The sequence below is a fragment of the Amphiura filiformis genome, chromosome 19, assembly GCF_039555335.1.
Source record: "Amphiura filiformis chromosome 19, Afil_fr2py, whole genome shotgun sequence".
Taxonomy (NCBI): Eukaryota; Metazoa; Echinodermata; class Ophiuroidea; order Amphilepidida; family Amphiuridae; genus Amphiura; species Amphiura filiformis.
Genome location: NC_092646.1, coordinates 13,921,340 through 13,943,226, shown reverse-complemented (window position 1 = coordinate 13,943,226; position 21,887 = coordinate 13,921,340). Strand labels below are relative to the sequence as shown.

Sequence of the window (21,887 nt, the reverse complement as noted above, 5' to 3'; positions counted from 1 at the left end):
GTTCACATGTGCTTTCTCGTCCTCGCGATCCTGGAGGTTAGTGACCACGGTGTCGGCCCTATATGGTACAAAGTTCGGATAACTCCAAGTTTGTGATCAATGGGGTGATTGGACGAGAAATTGAGATATTGATCGGTGTGTGTGCTTTTGCGGTAAATGGTGACTTTGATGGATCTGTCCGGTTGGATTACGGTGAGGGTATCTAGGAAAGCAAGCGAGTCGTTTTCCCTCCTTCGGTGGTGAATTTGATGTCCTTGTCCAGCGAATTTAGATGGTCAGTAAATTCTTGCGAGTGACACTTCTTAAGTTTGCAGTGGGTGTCATCTACATAGCGAAACCACCACAGAGGGCGGTGGGGTGCTGTCGCAATAGCTCTCTGTTCAAGGTCTTCCATGTAAATGTCGCACAGTATCGGAGAAAGCGGAAGGCCCGGTTCAAGCTTTCAGGAGTCTACGAGTCTGTTATCAGGTCAAAGGTCAAGAAAATCACGACCTGATACAATCACTCACTCGCTGATGAAAGATGGAGTACCATCTGAAAATTCCGAGGTAGGAATTAATTCCTTGTGTTTGGATCAAAAGTTTAAATCAAAATCATGATTTATACCAACACAGATGAACTTTCATGAAAATTACAATTACAGTTGGCTATTAAAACAATGAACTGTTTACTACAACTGATTTCCATGTGCTTATGGCAAAGGTCCAGAAAAAAAATATTTCCCATAGCTGACAATGCCAAATATACAAGGTGGATAGTGAGTTCATATTCTTCTTCTCTAAGTGAAACAGACAGGTTTTTTTCTCACTTGAAAAAAAAATTGATTTTCAAGACCTAGGTTATATTACATAAATTTAATAATAAGAATAATTTTCATAAAAAGATTTGAAAATAGCTTATGATAAAAAGTTTGGTTTTCCTTATACATTTTGTACACTAACTATTATAAAATATATGTTGTCATATTGCGCTATTACAGTTGAAATCCATTATACCCCCTATGGAAGACATGACCTTGACCTCCCAAACAGGGAGAGTGAATTTCAAATGAGGTTACCTGAGGTTACCTGAATGTGAATGTGTGCTTCCATTTGAAATCTTCACCCCCCCCCGTGTAGGAGATTAAGGCCATGTCTTCAAGAAGGTGTGTATGGATTTCAACTAGAATAGCCAATTATATTTCATTTTTGGCATATCATGTGGTATGTGTTTCAACATAGTGATAACACATACTTTTAAAAGATATTCATACTTTGGGACATTAACTATCTTCACGCGGGTGTCGACTGCAGACGACAGTATCAATTTTTTTTTAATTAAAAAATTTCAGAATTGTACATTATCATGACCATATTTGGAATCAGCATGAAAAATGCATTAAAATGAGTACAAACAAGCCTGGTATTGGTTCAGAGGCTCCGGAGATAGCTCTTGGTATTTTGAGAAAATATCTCAAAAATGTTGAAGCCTATGGCTAACACACAGAGCATTAAAAAGCTCAATGTTAGGAACCTTTTTCTAGTAACAAAATAATTCTGTTTTTAAGTAGTCTTGACTTGGTATCAGAGTTCAGATGCAAAACGAAATTATACACTATTGAAGCCTTGCGTTATTTTTGAAATCAAAATTGTTATTCATAGCATTATTTTATATTTTAGTGTTCATTCCTATTTTTTAAAAATGATTACAAGCTTTCAATACCATGCACTAATTATAGTGTGTCTCGGCTCAAGTTGAGAATAACGCCATGTTGGATATCGCAGTGGAATCGAGCGTGCTAACATAGTCCCGCAAGGCATATACATACATGTGTACAGAGCAATTTTGTCTGTACGCTGGGGACCCAACTGCGTAAACACACTGATGGCACTCTCAACTTGAGATGAGACAGATTATAGTACCCTCAATAAGCAGCTACAAGGCAGCCTTCGTATCAATCTCATTTTGCATCCGATTCTTTCATCTGTACCCTAAGCTAATTTTGACCTAAATATTAGGCACTTTTTTTTCTAGTCACACAAAAGTTCTGTTTATCACAGGAAAATATAACATGTAACATGCATTATACTCTCGGCGAGTCAGTGAACATTTTTGGGCCCTGCTTCACATTGCATGCCTTCACTCAAAGTGCTGGAATAAATATGGACATGTTTGAAGACACTGCATATATACTCGCACGGAACAGCTGCCTCAATGCATTAACCAAAATAAAACTATTATAATAGTCTAGTACTGCTCTGAATGGCAGACGACCTCTGACCTTCCCTGTTGAAATTCTGCTCAGGCTAAAAGCCTGTGTGATCATCTCTCTTGTGATTCACGGAAGGCACTTCAGAATTCCGTTTCATCTTGGTACTGCAGACTCCTGTCCTCCATACACGACTGTTCTTTTCATATTCATCATGGGAGATGGTATGCTACGTTACATGAGCAAACTTTCCCACATGTATAGCTCATTCCTTGACTTTGCCTACTTCGTCACCAACTCTTAAATCTGACACAATTCTTTCAAGAAATCAGTCACACTTCCACATCTTGTTTCCGCTCCATCTCGGAGTCCTGTCAGTTATACAAGTTGATTCTCACATTGGTCCTGTCGGCAGATGACGATCTTGCACGAGACAAAGGCGTTTGGTCTGCATTTGCCGCCTGCTGTCTTGAACTCAACGGACGCTTGCCACGGAAAGCACCGCCCTGAAAGACACAAAAAAATCTCAATTTTAACAAATTTATGTAGTAATGTATTCAGGAGCGTAGAGTTTTGCCACGGATCACAAGAATTAATGTTAATTCTTGTAACAGAACTTGCTCAGCATTATTTGATTCTCCTTAATTGGGATATTCCAATTGAAATCCATACACCCTGTGTGGAAGATATGACCTTAATCTTCAACACAGGGAGTGTGAATTTTAAATAGTTGACTCAAGAGTTAGTTGATTCCATTTGAAATCTACACCCCTGGTGTGGGAGATTAAGGTCATGTCTTCCATAGGGGTATATGGATTTTCATTGGAATAGCCCATTTTTATTAATAATCTTTGTGAGAATCTATTCACAAATATAAGATATAGTTTAAAGGGAGACTCCGCCAATCATAACATTATGCTTTTTATGTTAGAAAAATAATTATCAAGTACGAATCACATGGTTTTATTTAAAACAAACTCATATTGACCAAAAAAAAACGAATAAAAACAGTCAGCCCTCAACACGCGATATTCAAAATTCCCATGCCGAAATTGTCTAAGTGCAATGACGTAATGGGTATTTTGTGCTCACTTGTCGTCAGACATCATTGTATTACTGAGATGTCACTGCACTAGACACCGGGGGCACTCAACTTTGGAGGTGACGCGTATGTAGGGCTGTTAAGACCCCTTTTTCAGCATCGCTGTCACCCAAAGACCCCATATTTTTTTACTTAACACATGCTCTGTCACCCAAAGACCCCTATTTTTCCATTTGATCTGTCACCCAAAGACCCTTACAAGTTCAATTTGAACAGCAACTTTCATTTATCACTGATTTTGTTACTTATTTTGAAAAAACAATGAAATTTGAAGCCATTTTGAACTAAAAATTCGATTTTCGAGGTTTTTGTGGCGCTTTTTGGCTCTCACCCAAAGATTCCATTTAAAAAAGGTCATGTTCTCACCCAATGACCCCATATTTTTTACATTTTGCTCTCACCGAATGCCAAAAATCATGCTCTCACCCAATGACCCCATATTTTTTACATTTTGCTCTCACCGAATGCCCCTTAGTGCGAAAGTGCCAGCCCTACACCTATATCCATTTCATATTGAAGTGCCCCCCCGGGACTCGACAATTTCGGCCTTCGAGAATTTTGAATATCGCATGTTGAAAGACAACTGTTTTTATTCGTCTTTATGGTCACTATGAGTTTGTTTTAAATAAAACCACATGATTCGTGCTTAATAATTATTTTTCTTAAATATAAGGCATAATGTTGTGATTGCCGAAGACTTCCTTTAAGGACAATGTCTTTAAAAAAAGTGCACTGTGACAATTCTAATGTGACCTCATCACTAGGCTGAATGGTATGAGACCAAACTGATCATACTTCTAATACAGGCAAGGGATTACTGTACACATTAATAACAAATAATTCAATATGAGAAATAAAGGTATTGTTTTTAGCCTCTACATCTATCCTTTCACACAACATTATTGTTATAACTTTGGCTGAATACCGAATAGCGATTTGTCACTTTGTAAAATTTATGTATTCTCTTGATTTATAGATCAGTGATCAGAAAGCGTGGCACTGCACCGATAATAAACCCTGTATAATACGGCGCTCTCTTACCACTAAATTACCATTAAATAATTGATATGGTGCCTTCTGGCTCTCCACCATTGATCCTCTGCCCTAAAATTCAACATGAATTTAAACAAAGAGACTAATTCTTTATTCTTTGCATAAATGAACACAATACCCAATTGCCCCAAACAGCATGTGTTTACTCCATTCTATATCAGTCCACAAATATGTTTTGAGCATGCCTATTATGAGCTAAACAAAGTACAGGTGGATTTCAGCTCCAATAAAAGTTAGAATATAAGTTATTCTACTTTGGATACTGGGTGATATAATATATATCATATTTTTATCATTTACACCCATTCAATGGGATAAAGCAGGCTATAGGCTATATTTGCCCACTGGTTGCAATAAAAAGCTGCCGGTTAGCCTCTGTTGACTGTGAGTAACTTTTAAGCCTGAAATCAACCTCAAATTTTCAAACCCTGATAATTTTCCCTTGCAACCATAAGCTAGCAGATTAAGATTGCTGTACTAGCCTCATTCCAGCATTCAATTATACAAGTCTCATTCACATTATTTCATGCTGTGAGCTTTTGAAACTAATAATGCAGACATGCTTCCATCACACAACAAGGAATAGACCTTTTCAGAAAGAAAAACACTGATCGATTAATAGCATCAAAATATATTTAACCAAATCAAGTTCAGGCGATTTGAACGTGTAGTCCACCATGCAGTGAACATTGCTTCCAATACGCTGCATCAAGTAAAGAGTAACGCGGTACATGATTAGTGCCATCATATCACATCACATGCTCATCGATTGCTTTGGTGTTTTTGTTTAACAAATGCGACATAATTCTGAACTAATTTCTGCAGATTTTCGAACAGCTGCTGAAAAGGTCTGGATTAATCATGAATAAATAAAAGTTATTTATGACAAAATCATGTGCAAGTCATGCAAGATAGAGGATACATTTCAAGTAGCATATATATGAAGAGCTTTGTTGCAAAACCCCTTACATCCACTTGCTCATTCTTCTTGAGGGTTGATGCATTTAAATTTGCTTGTATTTTCAAACACTTTAGTGACAATTTTGTTATAAAAATAGCAAAAATCATGAAATTGTTTTCTCATATATATGAAATAGGTTGATAAATGCGTATCACTTCTTGCATAAGAAATTGTACACAATAATGCACTTGTACCAAGATATTGATACATCTATTGCACTTCCACCTTCAGTGCTTGTGCATTAGACACATCAACAAGTTACAAGTGCATTATTTTGCACAATTTCACTCCCAAAAAGTGATAAACATTTATTAACCTATAAGTAGAACAACAAACTTTATATTTAATTTGGTCACAACCATTACAACTTGAAAAACGTTAAAAACGTCAAAATTTGCTCCTAACCAGACTCCATTCGGGTGAACTGAACAACCTGCCCCCCCCCCCCCACTTTCAATGTGCTGCGCACGCCACTGCTTAAATTGGAAAGGATCCACAGGGTGTGCTTATAAAAGGGAAGGGGTGCTTATTATTAGGTCAAATATTTCTGGATTACTTGTTGCAAAGTTAAGTGATCACATGCCCACACCATTATAAGCATGCAAAAAACCTTGATGTTTTTTCATTAAAAAAGCGTCGAAGAAAGAACTCTTTAAAATGATGCCCCATGAAAGCCGAGCATCATCAGAAGAATAGGCCCCTTTAATAGCGATTAATTGAGTTTTCATCAACACACAGTGCTCTAACTTTGTTGCTGGTTAGGGTTAGAGGTTACGATTAGTGCTCCAGGAACACTATGCGGTGACGATAACTCAATTTTGCCTTTAATAGCACCTCAACCCCAGTGTAACATGAATAAATTAAGCATGCATGTGAAGTATCTGATGGCAAATAATGCTCACCTAGCTGACACCATAACACTTAATTTTGGTTGTCTTTTACATATAGTTTTGCTTTCCTGGGTTTGTAGTACTGTGTATTGTAAAGAAACACTGAATTTGTCGTTAATTGTCCATAGGATGCATGCATATCAAAAGTTGCAAAGATAAGTTACATGCACACATTTGCTTACAAGAAGGCTATTCTATTCAAAATCCATACACCCCACGGAAGACATGACCTTAATCGTCCATGCAGGGAGTGTAAATTTCAAATGGGGTTACCTGAATGGATGCCTCTATTTCAAATCTACACTCCCTGAGTCCCTGTGTGGAAGATTAACCTTAACCCTACCCGTGGTTTTTTGGCTATCGGAAGGAAAAGAAGGAACGAAAAAGGAGAGAAGATGAAGAAGAAAGTCACTTGGCACCCCCGGGATTTGAACCTCGGACCCCTCGCATGCCACGCAGAAGATCCCTAGCATGTAGCTACACAGGTGACGTTGGCCCGGCCAACGATTCCCTGGGTATATATGACTTGGTCTGATTGCGTCATCAAGTCCGTGGAATGCATGCACGCAGAGTGGTTTTAATAGTGAGCTTTAGTGAGTCCTAGTTGGGTTAGGGTTAAGGAGGCATATAGGAAAAACATGCATGGTCACTAACCCTAACCCTACCCGTGTGTTTTTGGCTATCGGAAGGGAAAGAAGGAATGAAAAAGGAGAGACGATGAAGAAGAAAGTCACTTGGCACCCCCGGGATTCGAACCTCGGTCCCCTCGCATGCCACGCAGAAGATCCCCAGCATGTAGCTGCACAGGTGACGTTGGCCCGGCCAACGATTCCCTGGGTATATATGACTTGGTCTGATTGCATCATCAAGTCCCGTGGAATGCATGCACGCAGGGTGGTTTTAATAGTGAGCTTTAGTGAGTCCTAGTTGGGTTAGGGTTAAGGAGGCATATAGGAAAAACATGCATGGTCACTAACCCTAACCCTACCCGTGTGTTTTTGGCTATCGGAAGGAAAGAAGGAATGAAAAAGGAGAGACGATGAAGAAGAAAGTCACTTGGCACCCCCGGGATTCGAACCTCGGTCCCCTCGCATGCCACGCAGAAGATCCCCAGCATGTAGCTGCACAGGTGGCGTTGGCCCGCCAGCGATTCCCTGGGTATATATGACTTGGTCTGATTGCGTCATCAAGTCCCGTGGAATGCATGCACGCAGAGTGGTTTTAATAGTGAGCTTTAGTGAGTCCTAGTTGGGTTAGGGTTAAGGAGGCATATAGGAAAAACATGCATGGTCACTAACCCTAACCCTACCCGTGTGTTTTTGGCTATCGGAAGGGAAAGAAGGAATGAAAAAGGAGAGAAGATGAAGAAGAAAGTCACTTGGCACCCCCGGGATTCGAACCTCTGACCCCTCGCATGCCACGCAGAAGATCCCCAGCATGTAGCTGCACAGGTGACGTTGGCCTGGCCAACGATTCCCTGGGTATATATGACTTGGTCTGATTGCATCATCAAGTCCCGTGGAATGCATGCACGCAGAGTGGTTTTAATAGTGAGCTTTAGTGAGTCCTAGTTGGGTTAGGGTTAAGGTTTTATCTTCCATGGGGGGGTATGGATTTCAAAACTGGAATAACTCAATATGACAAACACTTCTGTCTCACCCTGTAGTACAGGGTGTTTTTTTACTTGATTGAATCATTCTACATTTACATACAAGTTGCAATTCAAGCTTTCGTGCAGGTATAGAATCACTAGAAATATAACCAGATTCACTTGGTCCAAAAGTCATGTCCACTGTCAAGGACACATAATTTGGATGTAAATATTTTATAAGGTAGCAACCTTTACTTCTATTCTCTTACTGCACAAATAGTACAATTTTAAGAGAAAATATCACTTTCTTGCCCAAATATTTGAAGTTGTCTAAATCAAGTTAAAGCGTGGATATGCATATTCATATTCATAAGTGACAGTGTGTAGTGTGTACCACAGGAAAATTGTATGTTTGTCCTCGCATACTACTCTGCATAGAATGTTTATTGTATTCCATATGCAATCAGAACACATTATTTAAAATATAGTGCCTTTTTTTAATATGTCCATATTCTTTTTCATTATTGGTGACTTCAGTATAATTGGACCAGATATGTCACATACCTCAGGATGTGAAACTGCAAAGTACATTTTCCACAAGAATGTCGACTTAAAACTTCATGTATAAGAAATCCTGATGAATGGATAACTTGATAATTCATGAACAGCCTGCTTGTCCGAAGGGTCATTAGTTTGGAAAGTTTTCAAGTTAGGGTTTATGGCATTTTAGGTTAGGGTTGGGGTTAAGGCTAGGGCAAGGGTTATGGTAATTGTTAGCATTAGAGTTATATGTTTGGGTGAGGACTATGTTACGGGTAATGATTAGGGTTTATAACATTCCTTGGGTTTTCGGACAACTAATAACTGATAATTCATGATACTTACAAATGGCGGTGGTTTAGGTGTAATGGCCATGTATGGAGACACTTCAGGGGCAACAGCTGAAATGCAAAAATAAGAAGCTAATTAGATTAATACATTCTAAAACCAAGCAGCCAATCAGAAAAGATGTTAAAAAAATATACAGAGTGAAGCAGCCAATCAGATTGCATGCTGCAAACTTTTATGCATAGCGTTTTAATACAGGTAATGCATTTAATATTGCTCATATTTTCAGAAATAATTTGACGCATCAACATCTCAGCACCACGAAAATGCCAACAGTCAGTGTTTTTATCACTCATGCCTCGTACCACACTCAATTTGACTCAAAGGCATCCAATATAACATTTACTCTTCACAAACTATTCATGGGTAACTTATACTTCTCAACTTATAATCACCATAATTCATAACATTACTAGGGTCAGCACACTGGCAAAAATATAAACAAAACAAGAAAAGCAGCATATTACCTGTCACAGTTTAAGTCTAATGCTGGTTTCATACTTTCTGCCGCTTGCCGCTGAGCGACATGTTTCATCATGCCGCTTGCACTTGTCTGCAAGCTGAGCAACACACCGCTGAGTGGCAGCAGCATGACTCTGAAAGCCATTGTTGCCGCTCAGCACCGCTCCAAAATCGTATTTTGTTCTCATACGTCAGAGCGGCACCCCTCCGAGTCAACCTGAATTCAACTCCCAGCGATGCTGCTGCTTGGGCAAAGCGGTGGAGTGATCGATATAAATCATCTTCAGAGCGGCAAGCGGCAGGAAAGTATGAAACCAGCATTAGCCAGTAGCAAAGCCAGGTTTTTGAAACGGGGCACAAACTTGTGAATATAACTACGACAAAAATATTGTATTTTCCTGACTGAAATTGTTAATTTATTCACCACATACTAATCGAATGTGATGTCACCAGTGTGTGATTGGTTGTGGCGATTTTGTACCACACGCGACATCTTTCTGAACTAATTACCAAAGATTTCCAATCAGCTACTGACTATGTCTACACAGAGGGACACTAATGACTTACATCGTAATCTATCATTCAGTCGGTCCAGTGATTCTAGTATTCTCTGTTCCTCCATTGATAAAGCACTGATGGGTACTGCAAAGCATAGGGAAAAGATAAAATCAAATCAAATCAAATCAGCAAAATAAAATGAGTGCTACATGTAAGTTGTGGTTTAAGTTGAAACGCTACAAGCTGAGCTAACATAAATAGCATGCAGGGTTGTAGCTACGGTGGGCGGTGATGGGTGGAGGAACTCCCCACTCACTTCTGGAGCCCACCAGTTAAGGTTCATTACAATGCTGGAGCCCACCATTCAAACTAAAAGATCACTGTATTTTACTGAATCTATTCTAAAAGTGTCCAATATTGGTAAAATCTTGCTAAAATATTGTGTTTCTGTAAATTCCTGCCCACAATTCAAACTCTACTAGTCACAACCCTGATACAATGTTGCATCTCCTAAATACGAGGGTCATTCAAAAAGTTCTACCTCCATCGTCACATCTCTGTTATCTTACGAGCCAGGATATTTGAAATTACCCATGATTATACCCGTAATGTTTGGCTACAAAATAAAAGTTATTTGGTTAAAATGTAATTTTTGGTTGTTAAGATGTTTTGATTAAAGTGAATACAGATTTCGTATGTCGGAAACGATCTGAAAAGAAAGGCTAATTTTGAAACACTACAAGCTACATGAATCTCTTCTTTTAATAGTCACCGCCAGAGATAAACTTAGAATGTTTGCATCTGACATCAGAGTAGAGGCGCGACATGATTGGTTGCTGACATGCGCAGTACATCATATTCAGCCTGACGACTGACCAGATGTCAGAGTCAAATTCAGAGTTTATTTCTGCCGGCGACTATTACTAAGATGGAAATCAACATCACACAAATAAATTTGTGGTATAACAACCATTTATTACCATGACCTTGACTGACCTTTATCTTGATTGCCAGGTGACCTGTGGTTGTCAATAGCAACAGCAATGTCTGCTTCAGGTATGTTGTCATTCACTAGCTGCTCAGCTCTCTGGAAAGCCAGCAAACTATCAGATACTGCAATGAAAAAATAATCAAATGTGATATTCCAGTCACTCATTCAGGTTACTCCATTTGAAATTCACACTCCCCATTTGGAAGATTAAGGTCATGTCTTCCATAGGGGGTGTATGGATTTCAACTGGAATAGCACCCCGAAAATCTAGGGCAAATGTTGTTATCCCCTTTGCCAAGAATAGCAAGTAGCAAAGCACTGAAGACATCCAGCATTTTCCAGGGCTTTCCTAGTGACTTCAGTCAAACCAAGAGAAAGACATGCAACCACGAAATGAGCGCAAAGTCGGAAGTTGGTAGTTTCGAGACATCCTGACTGCTGAGTTGATGTTCTTTGTTTGCTGCACACCTATACAAGCCAGTAGTATGTTCTTTGTAATTGTGCCATTGTGCCCCCACTCACAAATGACATGTAGGCATACTATTGGCTTGAAAAGGTGCATGTGAAACAAAGAACACCAATGCACTGTAGCCATGAGGTCTCGAAACTACCAACTTGCAACTTTACGCTCATTTCGTGGTAATAGGTCACATATCTGAATTTTTCTTTTGCATTTTTAATAAAATTATATTTTTCTCTTGTCAGGTGGTGTCAAAAAAGCTTATAATCATGAACAGATCAATGCCACCTACATGAAAAACAATGTACACAATAAAATGTTGGTACAATTACCGAATGGGGTGCTTCTTGCTAGACTTGAGTCCAGTCCCCGTTTACAGAGTTTAGGGTTGGGGTTGGAGTAGAGTAGTCTTGTTATAAGACTAGCAGAGTTGCACCATATTCGGCAATCGTTCCAAAAAGTTACTTACCATCATTATCATGTGGTGGCGGCATTGTCACTGTCCGTGATGGTCCCTGATGGCTGGACGAAGGAACCGGCTGCTGATGACCGCTCCCTTGTCTTGTAGAACCAGATGCCCCTCCATTACCCTTCCCCTTAGATATTGCACTATGTTGACGACGCTGATGTAACAATGCAGTCCGTCGTAAATAACTACCAGAATCGCTGCTAGTCCTCCATCTTGGTACACTACTGTTATTTCTACTCTGAGCAGCGGCGTTTGCCTGCGGGCTCATGATTCGTAAATTTGCCGTAATTCGGCCACCATCGATGTACTGACTTGTCACTGAAGCTAACTGTCTTGACTGCTGAACGCCGCTCGGAGGTCGCTCCACAACTCTAGTTTGCTCTTCTTCCATCTCGTCTCTGCTATTCAAGCAAGTTCTTACTTTATCCCACAGCCAGTTAATCTCGGCATCGGTGGGAGTTTTATCCAGACGAAGACCGTTTGCATTGTGGACAGCTCCATTTTTAACAGCGGTAGAAGTGACATTTTTATTTGCGGACGTGGTATTCTTGTACCCATTTCTAGCTGGTTTTGATGCTGGTGTATCAATCCCTGTTGAAGCTGTAGCTGTAGATGATGGAGTCTCCGACGGCGTTTTTGATGCGTATGATGCGGCATAACTAGAGTTGTGGTACGAAGATGATTTTGATTTTGAAGATCCCTTTTGCTTTTCTTGTGTACTTGTTGTCCGGTTGTCCCTTCCTGAAACACTAGACATGGGTCTACTTTGTGTACTTGATGCATCACTGCTTCCTGCATCCTTAGATTCATCGCTTGGAAGTCCATCATATCCATTTCCCACCACGGGAGAGTCTTGACAAACTGCTTCATCCTTGTCAATTTCATATTCTACATTATCAGTCCACCGTACAGATTTCTTCCTCCCAGGAGATGACCTGCTGATTTCCAAACTATCTCTGACCTTGAACCCTCCAAGTTTAGCAGGTTGGTCCGAGTTGGTTTTCTTTAAGATACTTCTGACAGGCTCTTTGGCAAGCTTCTTACTATTACTAGCCTTTTTTACATGCTTATCTGAGGTATTTGGTGTTTCATTAAACTGAACACCTCTCTGTTCTTTCCCATTGCTAACTGCAGCTCTTTCTTTAGTTCTATTAGGACTACTCGTAACTTCGTGAGTTTTACTCACAGTATATTGAGTATTACTCGGAGTAGTACTATTCACAACCTGATGAGTCTGATGACTTATATTTGAACCGTTCGTATTTGGCACTACCGTAAAAACTGTAGCCGATGGCTTTGCCGGTAGATTCCTAGTCCGAGCAGAACTAGCACTTGATATACCACTGGGTGCCACTTGAAACGCAGCAGAGACACCAGCATGTCCTGAGTTGACATGACTTGATTCATATGATGCCTGCGGGACCCACGTTTCTGATGTCCTTGAAAGGTACTGGTTACCGATAGCATCTGCATATGATCTTGGCAGGCTGGATCTGGAATGGTAGCCTGATCCTTGCAGCAGTACAGGCTTTCTCTCCTCTACAGCTTCCGACACTATATCCGTTTCACTAGTCTCCTCGATATGAAGCTCATTACTGGGGTACTGATTATTTCTGACTGAACTGATTTCTCTGTCAAACGTTCTTTGATTGGAGACAAAAAGTTTGCCATTTGATATATCAGTTTCATTATTGGACGATGTCTGTTTAGGTTGCTGATGTATTTTTGTGTCTGCTGGTGAGGTGAAATGACCTTTTGTATAATAATTCACAGTTACAGCAGGACCACTTGTTTTTGTCACAGAGTATCTTGTATCATCCTTGTCCTTCTTGGAAGTCTGCGGGTGCTCTTCCAGACTGTCCAAACTTGAGAGGCTGTCACTTCTTTCCAGTACACTCGTGGGACTTGCCTCTTTCATAATCTCCTCATTAAATTCATGCAAAGATTTGGCCTGTTCTTCAAGAAACTTGCGTTGCTGGTCCTGAAGATCTTGCTGGAACTGTTTGACAGGCATACCATGGTTGGATGTGTAAGTCGTAGCCGTTGCAGAGGGGGAATACCCATGGTAGCCGGAGCCAGTGGCATTGGCATTGCTGTCCATTCCATATTTCCTATGAAGGGAATCGTCTGATTGGCTATATTCGTATTGATAGATGGACCCAGCAGGAGCTGTATGGCTTCCATAGGAGTTATGACTAGTGTAGCCGCCGACAAGGCGGAGTGCATCTTCAAGGTTGGGAGTATCTTGTTGATAACCTCTTGAACCTGTTAAAAGAAACAAGATATTTGGCTAATATTGGATGCATTGGATGCATTTGATGATTAACGACATTGAAATTGATATAAATGTGTGAAGAATTGTGTTTACAGTTTGATATCTCTCCTGCAGAGAAGATCTCTTACACTTCCCACAATGCATTTCTTTCATTTCAATAATCTACACTGACGTGCTATCCAATGCAACATGGATCCATATCAAAACGATGCACATGTCGGCTGCTACATGTATCTCATTTCACATAATAGCTAGGAATAAATACCAGACTCATCTCAAGTGGAGGTCACTTCAAATCATCCTCAAGTCACATGGTTAAGGAATACGGAGAACATTCTTTAACCATGCAAATTGGTGATTATTGGAAGTGATCTCCAATTGAGATGAGTCTGGTATTTATGTACACATATTGTCGGCAGAGTGCAACACTATCGTAAGTGTAGTAGAATGTAATAGCTGCCTTTTGTAAAACACCTATTGTTTGCAGCACAATCCCCTCATCATGCTCATTGTAAAGTGTTGATGTTCTGTATACTTTCCTAATGGCCACTAAGCTTACCCCAAGATATATCACCTTTACATATAGTTGAGTGTTTTTTCTAGTGTTATTGGTTAAAAGTAAGTACATTTATTGAAATGTTGCAAATGGCAGCTATTGCATTCTACTGCACTTACGATAGTGTTGCACTCTGCCGACGATATGTTTTCTACCAATAAAACAATATGTTTCAAAATTTTAAGTTGTGTTGCTCCAGCGGTTTTGATATGAGAAGCAAAAACATATGACAACCCCCCCCCATATAGTTCTGGTTGTGTTGCCACAATTCACAACATTTTTGTTCACACCATCTAAACAAAACATATCTCGGGCATTAAAGTTTACTGGGGTAACGAGAAAAATATGAGCTTTCTTCTGATACCAAAATCTCAATTTTGATCAAGAAAATGGGAGATGAGGCTGTCATTTGGGTCACACTTTTCTTTAAGCCTTTCAAAGTGCCTCAATAATAACTAGTCTTTAAAGTTTAAACATACCATTAACTCCATCTACTCTGTATCCATGGGCCATATGTATCCCATCATGCAGTTGGGTATTGGAATAAGGCTTCCCTGAAAAAGAGCGAACAAAACATAGATACAGCAGAAGTAAGTTTAGCTTTGTGAAATTGCTTTGCTTGTATTACGGTAAGCACCTGGGAAAACACGATTTTGGAAGCCAAAAACATGCAACTTCAATGGCACATAACTTGTCAGAAATAGGGAGGTTGCCAAATTTGGGTGTCAAAATGGACAAAAATGTTTACAAAAATAGAGAGCCTCCCTAATAAATAGGGAGGGTTGGCATCTCTGTAGTACTCTCAGATTCAAGTCTGGTATACATACCTGATGTTTTGTCTGAAGGAACCCGGGGCGAGGCCTTCCTTTGTCTTTGAAATTTATGCGTAGCTTCTTGTTGCTTTTTTCTCCTTTCTTCTAAAACTTCCTCCCTTCGTTTAGCTTCCTTCTGTGCCTCCAGCCGCTTCTTGAGCTCCAAAGCCCTAGGGTTAGAAAATCAACTTGAATTGGGTTTTTGTGTATTTTAATGAGCACTGGAGAAGTTAGTAAGGCCTTAGTTAGGATTTGACAAGTGCCTGTCATTTTCACCAATACTGCCAGTCCAAAATTTGACCCTGAAAGCACAAAGTTGTAAATAGGCACTTGGTATAGCCTTGATTTATTAATCTGGTCTTGTTTTGAGTTCACAGAACTTATTCAAGAATTATCTTTAGAATTAAGTATAATGTCACACGTATTCGTTTTGCCTGTCCCAGGAGCCAAGTAGCTAAGACAAGCTATGATGGACAGGTCCAGACAAGACCAGACAAGGTCACCATTTGGGACACATTTCTTTTGTGGGCGCACTAACAATCAGATGGTGATGTGTGACTATTTTAGGCCAAATTTTATGTTCAGTACGCAATGCACATTTTTGTACACAATGTAAAAAATAAACACCCACCCAAATGACTTTGTTATTGTGCACTGGGCCATTACTGAAGTGAATACGGCAATAGAGATTTGTGATAAATCAAACTTTTAAAGGCTTCATCAGAACTTTCTTTCAATTCAAAATATGTTGTCCACATGCACAATCAAAATTGTGTTATAACAAACTAGCTCAGTATACTTGATGAAATCCCGAAGTCCCTGGCACAGTTCTGAACTTAAAATGCAATGATATGTCCATTTTTGTAAATTTTAATGCTTCTTACTGTTTTTCTTAATTTCATTATTGCCGACTTTGGTCTGATTGGATCAGATCATGTAAGTTATGTAGGGCGGATTTTTTCACAATACATTACGTCTATTGGATAAAACATGGAATACAACACTCTGAGAGTGTAAATTATTGTCCTCTGTGTCTATTGCTAGCCAAGGTATTAGCCAGAGGGGTGTCTTTAGGGTGTCCAAAATGGTCACAAATACCTTATTCTACTAAATCAGGGTGTCCAAATTGAAAACAGGGTGTCCAAATGACACCTGGACACCCCTCTGGCTAATGCCTTGTTGCCAGCACCATGCAGAATTTGACAGTCTTGCTGGTGTGATAAGAAAAAACAGGAAAAAAAATATGAACATACATGCATGTATCAGTACTTTTATTCTATCTTCAGTCTTTGTGAAATGGACTATTCCTGTTGAAATCCATATACCCTATGGAATACAGGACCTTAATCTTAAAGGGAGTGTGAATATCAAATAGGGTTACCTGAATGGGTGACTCCATTTGAAATCTACACCCCCTGTGTGGGAGATTACAGTAACATCTTCCATAGGGTGTATGGATTTCAACTGGAATATACCAAATGGGTCATTTCAGTTCTTTTTTACCTTCTCCTACGATTTGTTTCCAAGGAAAGCTTCCTGGCCCTGTCTCTGGCTGCCAACTGCTGAGCATGGAGCGGTTCACTTTTGGACAACTTGTCATTTCCATCTTTGCTTAGTTCCTTGAATTTCTCACTGTGTAATGTTAGTTAAGGAATTGAACATGACCCTTGATTGTTTCACACAGTAGTACAGTACCATACTGAACCCAGGGGTTTAGTGCATGTGGCCAAATCATAGCTGCCAAGCATCATATTTATTATAATAGATGTACAACATGATGTAGAAATTGTTATGTCTTTTATAGGGCAGCTATTGCAGATGACTTTCTTGCATTCAACCCTCAATGTATCTGCCACATTTTTATTTTTAACATTGGGTGGTCTCAATCTTAAAACAAAAAAACTCTAAATTAAAGAAGGCAGTTTTAAAATAAACTTGATTCTAACCTCATGAGTTATGGGAACTAGCGGGTCCCCGCTAGATGAGTAAACGGGAGCGTTCACTCAAACAGGAGGAATTACTGAACATGTAGACTCATTGAAAAGGTAAATTTCATTTTTTATAGACCTGTCCCTTCCCTTCTTGCATTTCCTTTTTAGCTTCTTTCTTTTCAGTTTCTTCTCCCCCCTTTTAATATTTCCTGCTTAGCTTTTAATTTTTCGTTTCCATGTTATTTATTTATTTAACCCCGTTGCCTTTTCTTACATTTCTTTTGTGATTTTCCGTTTGCATGAAATAGGCCTACTTAATTCTGTTCTTATTTATATTAGCTTCCTTTTTTTCACATTTAATTATTTATTTATTTAATCCATCCAAAGTAAGCCTACCTTTTATTTTAAGTCTTCGTAGGCCTAATCCCGTTGTCCCATCCCGTATCCCTAAACCATAACCCTGTACGCAAGTTAGCTATGCGGACCCGTGTATGCCGTGCGTGCAAGTCAAGTGGCGGGCGTCGTGTACGCCGACGACGCTAACGACGGCGCGGTTTATGCTGGACATGTGGACGCGTTGGTTGGCATAGGCCGTATTAAAACAAACAACCGCTATATAATTGCCGAAAAACTCACTTTTTACTGTTTTTGCAGCCAATTCTTGACCGTTTTCAACCAAACTTCCGTGATTACCGTCTCGGTATATTTCTCGATATCCCGTATGAATTTGGCGACATTTGGATCGAAACTGACAGAGCCTTTATAGACATACCCAGATACAACATTCCCCTATTTATAGTAAGATTAAAGTAGAAGATTTGCGTCCAGAACTTTTTGAAATCACATACTCCTTTTTATTTCCATTATTTCTATTCTACTAGAAAGCACATGTCATGACAGCTCCCATCCCATTCACACCGTGCAACGCACCCCCCCCCCCACATTTGGAAAAGTATATATGAAAAGTCCCAAAATTTCAGAATTTACGCTTTTTGGACAAAAAAGGTCCAAATTTTGTCCACTTTTAATAAAATCGCCACCCCCTTGGAAAAAAGTCCACTTTTTCAAAATCAGCACCCCCCAAATGAAATCCTGCGTACGGGCCTGCCGCCTGACAGTAATTCAGACTCTAGAGTACACTATCGTGGATACAAGGCCCAGCGTTGCCTTGCTGAAGACAACGGCTTGCGCTTGTCATGATTTGGCTTGTTGTAGTATTCCTCTTTTTTATGGAAAATATTCCTTGGATTTTCGTAAAACGTGCGCGAAAGGTGTATCTTAATTATGACTACGAGCTGCGCAAATTGCAGGACTCAAGATGATCACATTTGAAAACATGGGTTGTTTGATTGCTGTCTACTGCCACTTTTGATAGAAAACGGCGATTTAAAATGTGTTCATTTTCATGCTTGATTTCAATTTTTCGTACAAGCTAACAGATTCATTATACATGTAGAAAATAAAGGTAATAAGATTTTGGTCTTATCAAAATAAAAAAAAAATAAAAAAACGGATCCTAGATTTTCATACCTAGTTTTTGAAAATCAATAAGAACATTTTTTTTACTGAAAAAATAATTAATTACGGTGTACGTAAATTTTTGGGTCAAAATCACGCTTTTTGGATGATTTTCTCCACAAGTAAGCATTTTTACATAAATCTGACGTCACCGTTGGATTTGTCAGGTCATTTCCATTCTAAATGACCTTTTATACACTTTAGATCAACAATTTAGAAGTTACAAGACCAAAACGTTTTTCATAATTCCATGGTTCAGATCAACCTTAACAGAATTACATGATTAATAACCTCCAGTGCAAAAAATTGCTCCGCTGTCCGACCGATAGCAAAGCACTCTCGCATCGATTGCGTAACTATTGTGTGCAAATTCAAAGCTAGAGTTCTCGAGTAAGGGGTCTGCAGTGCAATGTTAAACTTTTTGGCAAGTTTGCATAAAATTTATATCTAGCAAAATACTCACTTTAGAAACATGTGTCACAGATGTCATCTGTGATTGCTCAACTAATATTATACATGTAAGCATCAGAACTTTTGCCCAAAGAAATATTTAAAAAGATGAATTTTTTGAGTGATTTTTAAGAGTATCGGTAGCGAAAAGTTCATTCCACGACTATGTCACCGTAGACCAGTTTTCGACCCACTTACGAAGCTAGCTTGGGCTTACACTGGTCAGGAACTGTTTATTTATTTATTTATTAAACATGTTAAATGATGTAGTACGTTTGTTGTTTGATGACAAATTTGAATGTCAATGTCAATAATGATTGAATCCTAGTCCAAATAATCAGTCCCAGAACAAAATATTCATTTACTGAGATTATCGTGTTCGGCATGTCTGGGTCTGAACTGTTTCCATTCAAAATCTTGAATTTTGATAGCAAATTGGACAAACGAAGCACATGTCTATGGTCCTACTTCACAGCTTTTTATTAATCCAGTTCATGCTGCGTGAATCACTCTATTACAATTTACGCTATATCAGCGGTGCGCCTAAACAAAACTTAGAAGGCGGGATTTCCCATACAGGATACAGGATCTATTGTGGACGGACCATGACCATCCTTCTGATATTGAGTGTAAGAACAGTTTTGACAGGTCTTTTGTCTACCTCAGACGTTGATGTCAAAATTGTCAACATGCTGAATAGGAAAGTAACAGCGCGGCACTGACATCAGTGCAATACAATGAATAAATGAGCTGATTGAATCCTTATTTTACAAATCGGATTCAAAGTTATCGTAATTAAAGTAACTACGAACCACTCCTGTACATAATACTTTAGGCAACAGGTTGCATGGTTAAATAAATGCTGGTTTGGCAAGAGTTCAGGCATGTATTGCAAGAAAGAGGCACATCAAAAATGCAAACAAAATATGTAAACAATGAATTATATTTTAAGCTTAACTGAAAAGCATGAAAAGGATACGAGTAACCTCCTCCGTTTAGCATCTTATTATACCAGCTTCCAAACTGTTTTTTGTAAAATATTCATGATGACAATAATCTCTGGTACTTCAGCATTCATACTGCCCGAGCGATTTATCGATCATTAATTTAACACTTGTACTTGATGGAATTAATTCCCGTATTGTTTATGTCAAAATTGATTCCCGATAGCGTCCATGTTGACTGTTTCCACGACTATGATATTTAAATGAGTAAGTGATGTCATCACTAAAAATATTAATATTCATGAGCAAGGGCGCGCGACCGTAAAACTTATGGGACGCCCTCATCACAGATCTAATACAGAAAGAAAGAAAGAAAGAAAGAAAGAAAGAAAGAAGAAAGAAAGAAAGAAAGAAAGAAAGAAAAAGAAAGAAAGAAAGAAAGAAAGAAAGAAAGAAAAGAAAGAAAGAAAGAAAGAAAGAAAGAAAGAAAGAAAGAAAGAAAGAAAGAAAGAAAGAAAGAAAGAAAGAAAGAAAGAAAGAAAGAAAGAAAGAAAGAAAGAAAGAAAGAAAGAAAGAAAGAAAGAAAGAAAGAAAGAAAGAAAGACAAAAAAGAAAGAAAGAAAGAATACCCACATCAACATGCCTTAAAAATTATGCAGAAACATTTAATTTATCTTAAAGGAGTATTTCGTGATCCTAGCATCCTCTTTTTATAACATTTTTCAGTACATATCCTCGAAAAAAGCATATTCCCAAAATTTCAGTTGATTCCGATTTTGCGTTTGCGAATTATGCATGGTTATGTGTATTACACTGCTCCATAGACAATACGTTGTAATTTCGTTCTGGTGCACCAGAACGAAATTCAAATTTCGCGATATCTTTGCTAAACGAATTAATCTGCAAGAAATATTTTGTACATAAACATTATGTAGCCAGAGTATTCCAGCGATATAAAAATCTCAACTTTTTTTGAGAAAAGTGGGGGATGAGGCTGTGGATCACGAAATGCCCCTTTAATTCAGCAAATTTGTCACACTTTTGTAAATTTAGACTACTCCGTAGCCCGCTCCGTAGTCCACTTGCCCATTGTGCATATATGGATATTGTATTTTAAGCTTAAAACTCTGATTTAATTAATGTGTGCACAATTGATAGATTTTCACAACTGATCTTTTCAGTTACCGTACGTACCCCCTCTTTTTAACTCGTAGATTCTAAAATCAGAATTGTTCAGTATTGAAGTGCCAATACAATTATGACATTATGATATGTTGCATTCAATAATATAAGCCTACGTACACTTTACTTCTACTGTCACTAATATAATAACTTTTTCTTCACAATTTTATACTAGTATTTTGATGTAATAAATATCAGTACGCTAAAATTTCGAGTTTAACTGAATGCTTTCATCATGATTAATAACATGCTTTTATTTATCAAAAATCGACTATGGCATACCCCGGTAGTCTATTGTAAATACTGTAAATTGTGACCCTGTTTTTAAACCAAATATTTTATACCGAATGCCCCCTTCCCTTTTTAAATTGCATTTATTACCGATACGCCCCTACTATGATAGACGAGTCAATTTTCAAACATATTGTTTATTGTTTTAAGTATCTCTAAAAGACATCCTAACAGCATAAAAAGATAAAAAGAAAAATAGGGGAAATGCTAATTTGTATAAAACAAAAAAGGCCGCTAATGCAGGGCTCAAATCTCAAAATTGGTCGATTCTGCATGGGTAAAACCAATACCAATGTATGCCTAGCATTATAGGATTCACTGAGACCTATATATTACCCGGACTTATAGGCCTGTGATATCTCCTAATGTACAGTT

At 38.7% G+C, this 21,887-nt stretch overlaps 1 protein-coding gene across 2 annotated transcripts; it reads right to left on the bottom strand.

Moving 5' to 3' along the window:
* Positions 1 to 1,064: 1,064 nt before the first annotated feature.
* Positions 1,065 to 20,277, bottom strand: LOC140140951 (uncharacterized). 2 transcript variants are annotated; one of them, XM_072162717.1, is made up of 9 exons: positions 20,075 to 20,277; positions 16,700 to 16,828; positions 15,212 to 15,366; positions 14,864 to 14,938; positions 11,554 to 13,818; positions 10,630 to 10,746; positions 9,703 to 9,777; positions 8,671 to 8,726; positions 1,065 to 2,694 (listed from the first exon to the last, which is right to left on the bottom strand). In XM_072162717.1, the coding sequence occupies exons 1-9, from the start codon at positions 20,095 to 20,097 to the stop codon at positions 2,563 to 2,565; spliced, it is 3,027 nt and encodes a 1,008-aa protein (XP_072018818.1). In that variant the 5' UTR covers positions 20,098 to 20,277; the 3' UTR covers positions 1,065 to 2,562. The 2 variants fall into 2 exon arrangements, with proteins under 2 accessions (XP_072018818.1, XP_072018819.1); XM_072162718.1 differs by lacking the exon at positions 1,065 to 2,694 and adding an exon at positions 6,177 to 6,276.
* Between the last annotated feature and the right edge of the window lie 1,610 nt (positions 20,278 to 21,887).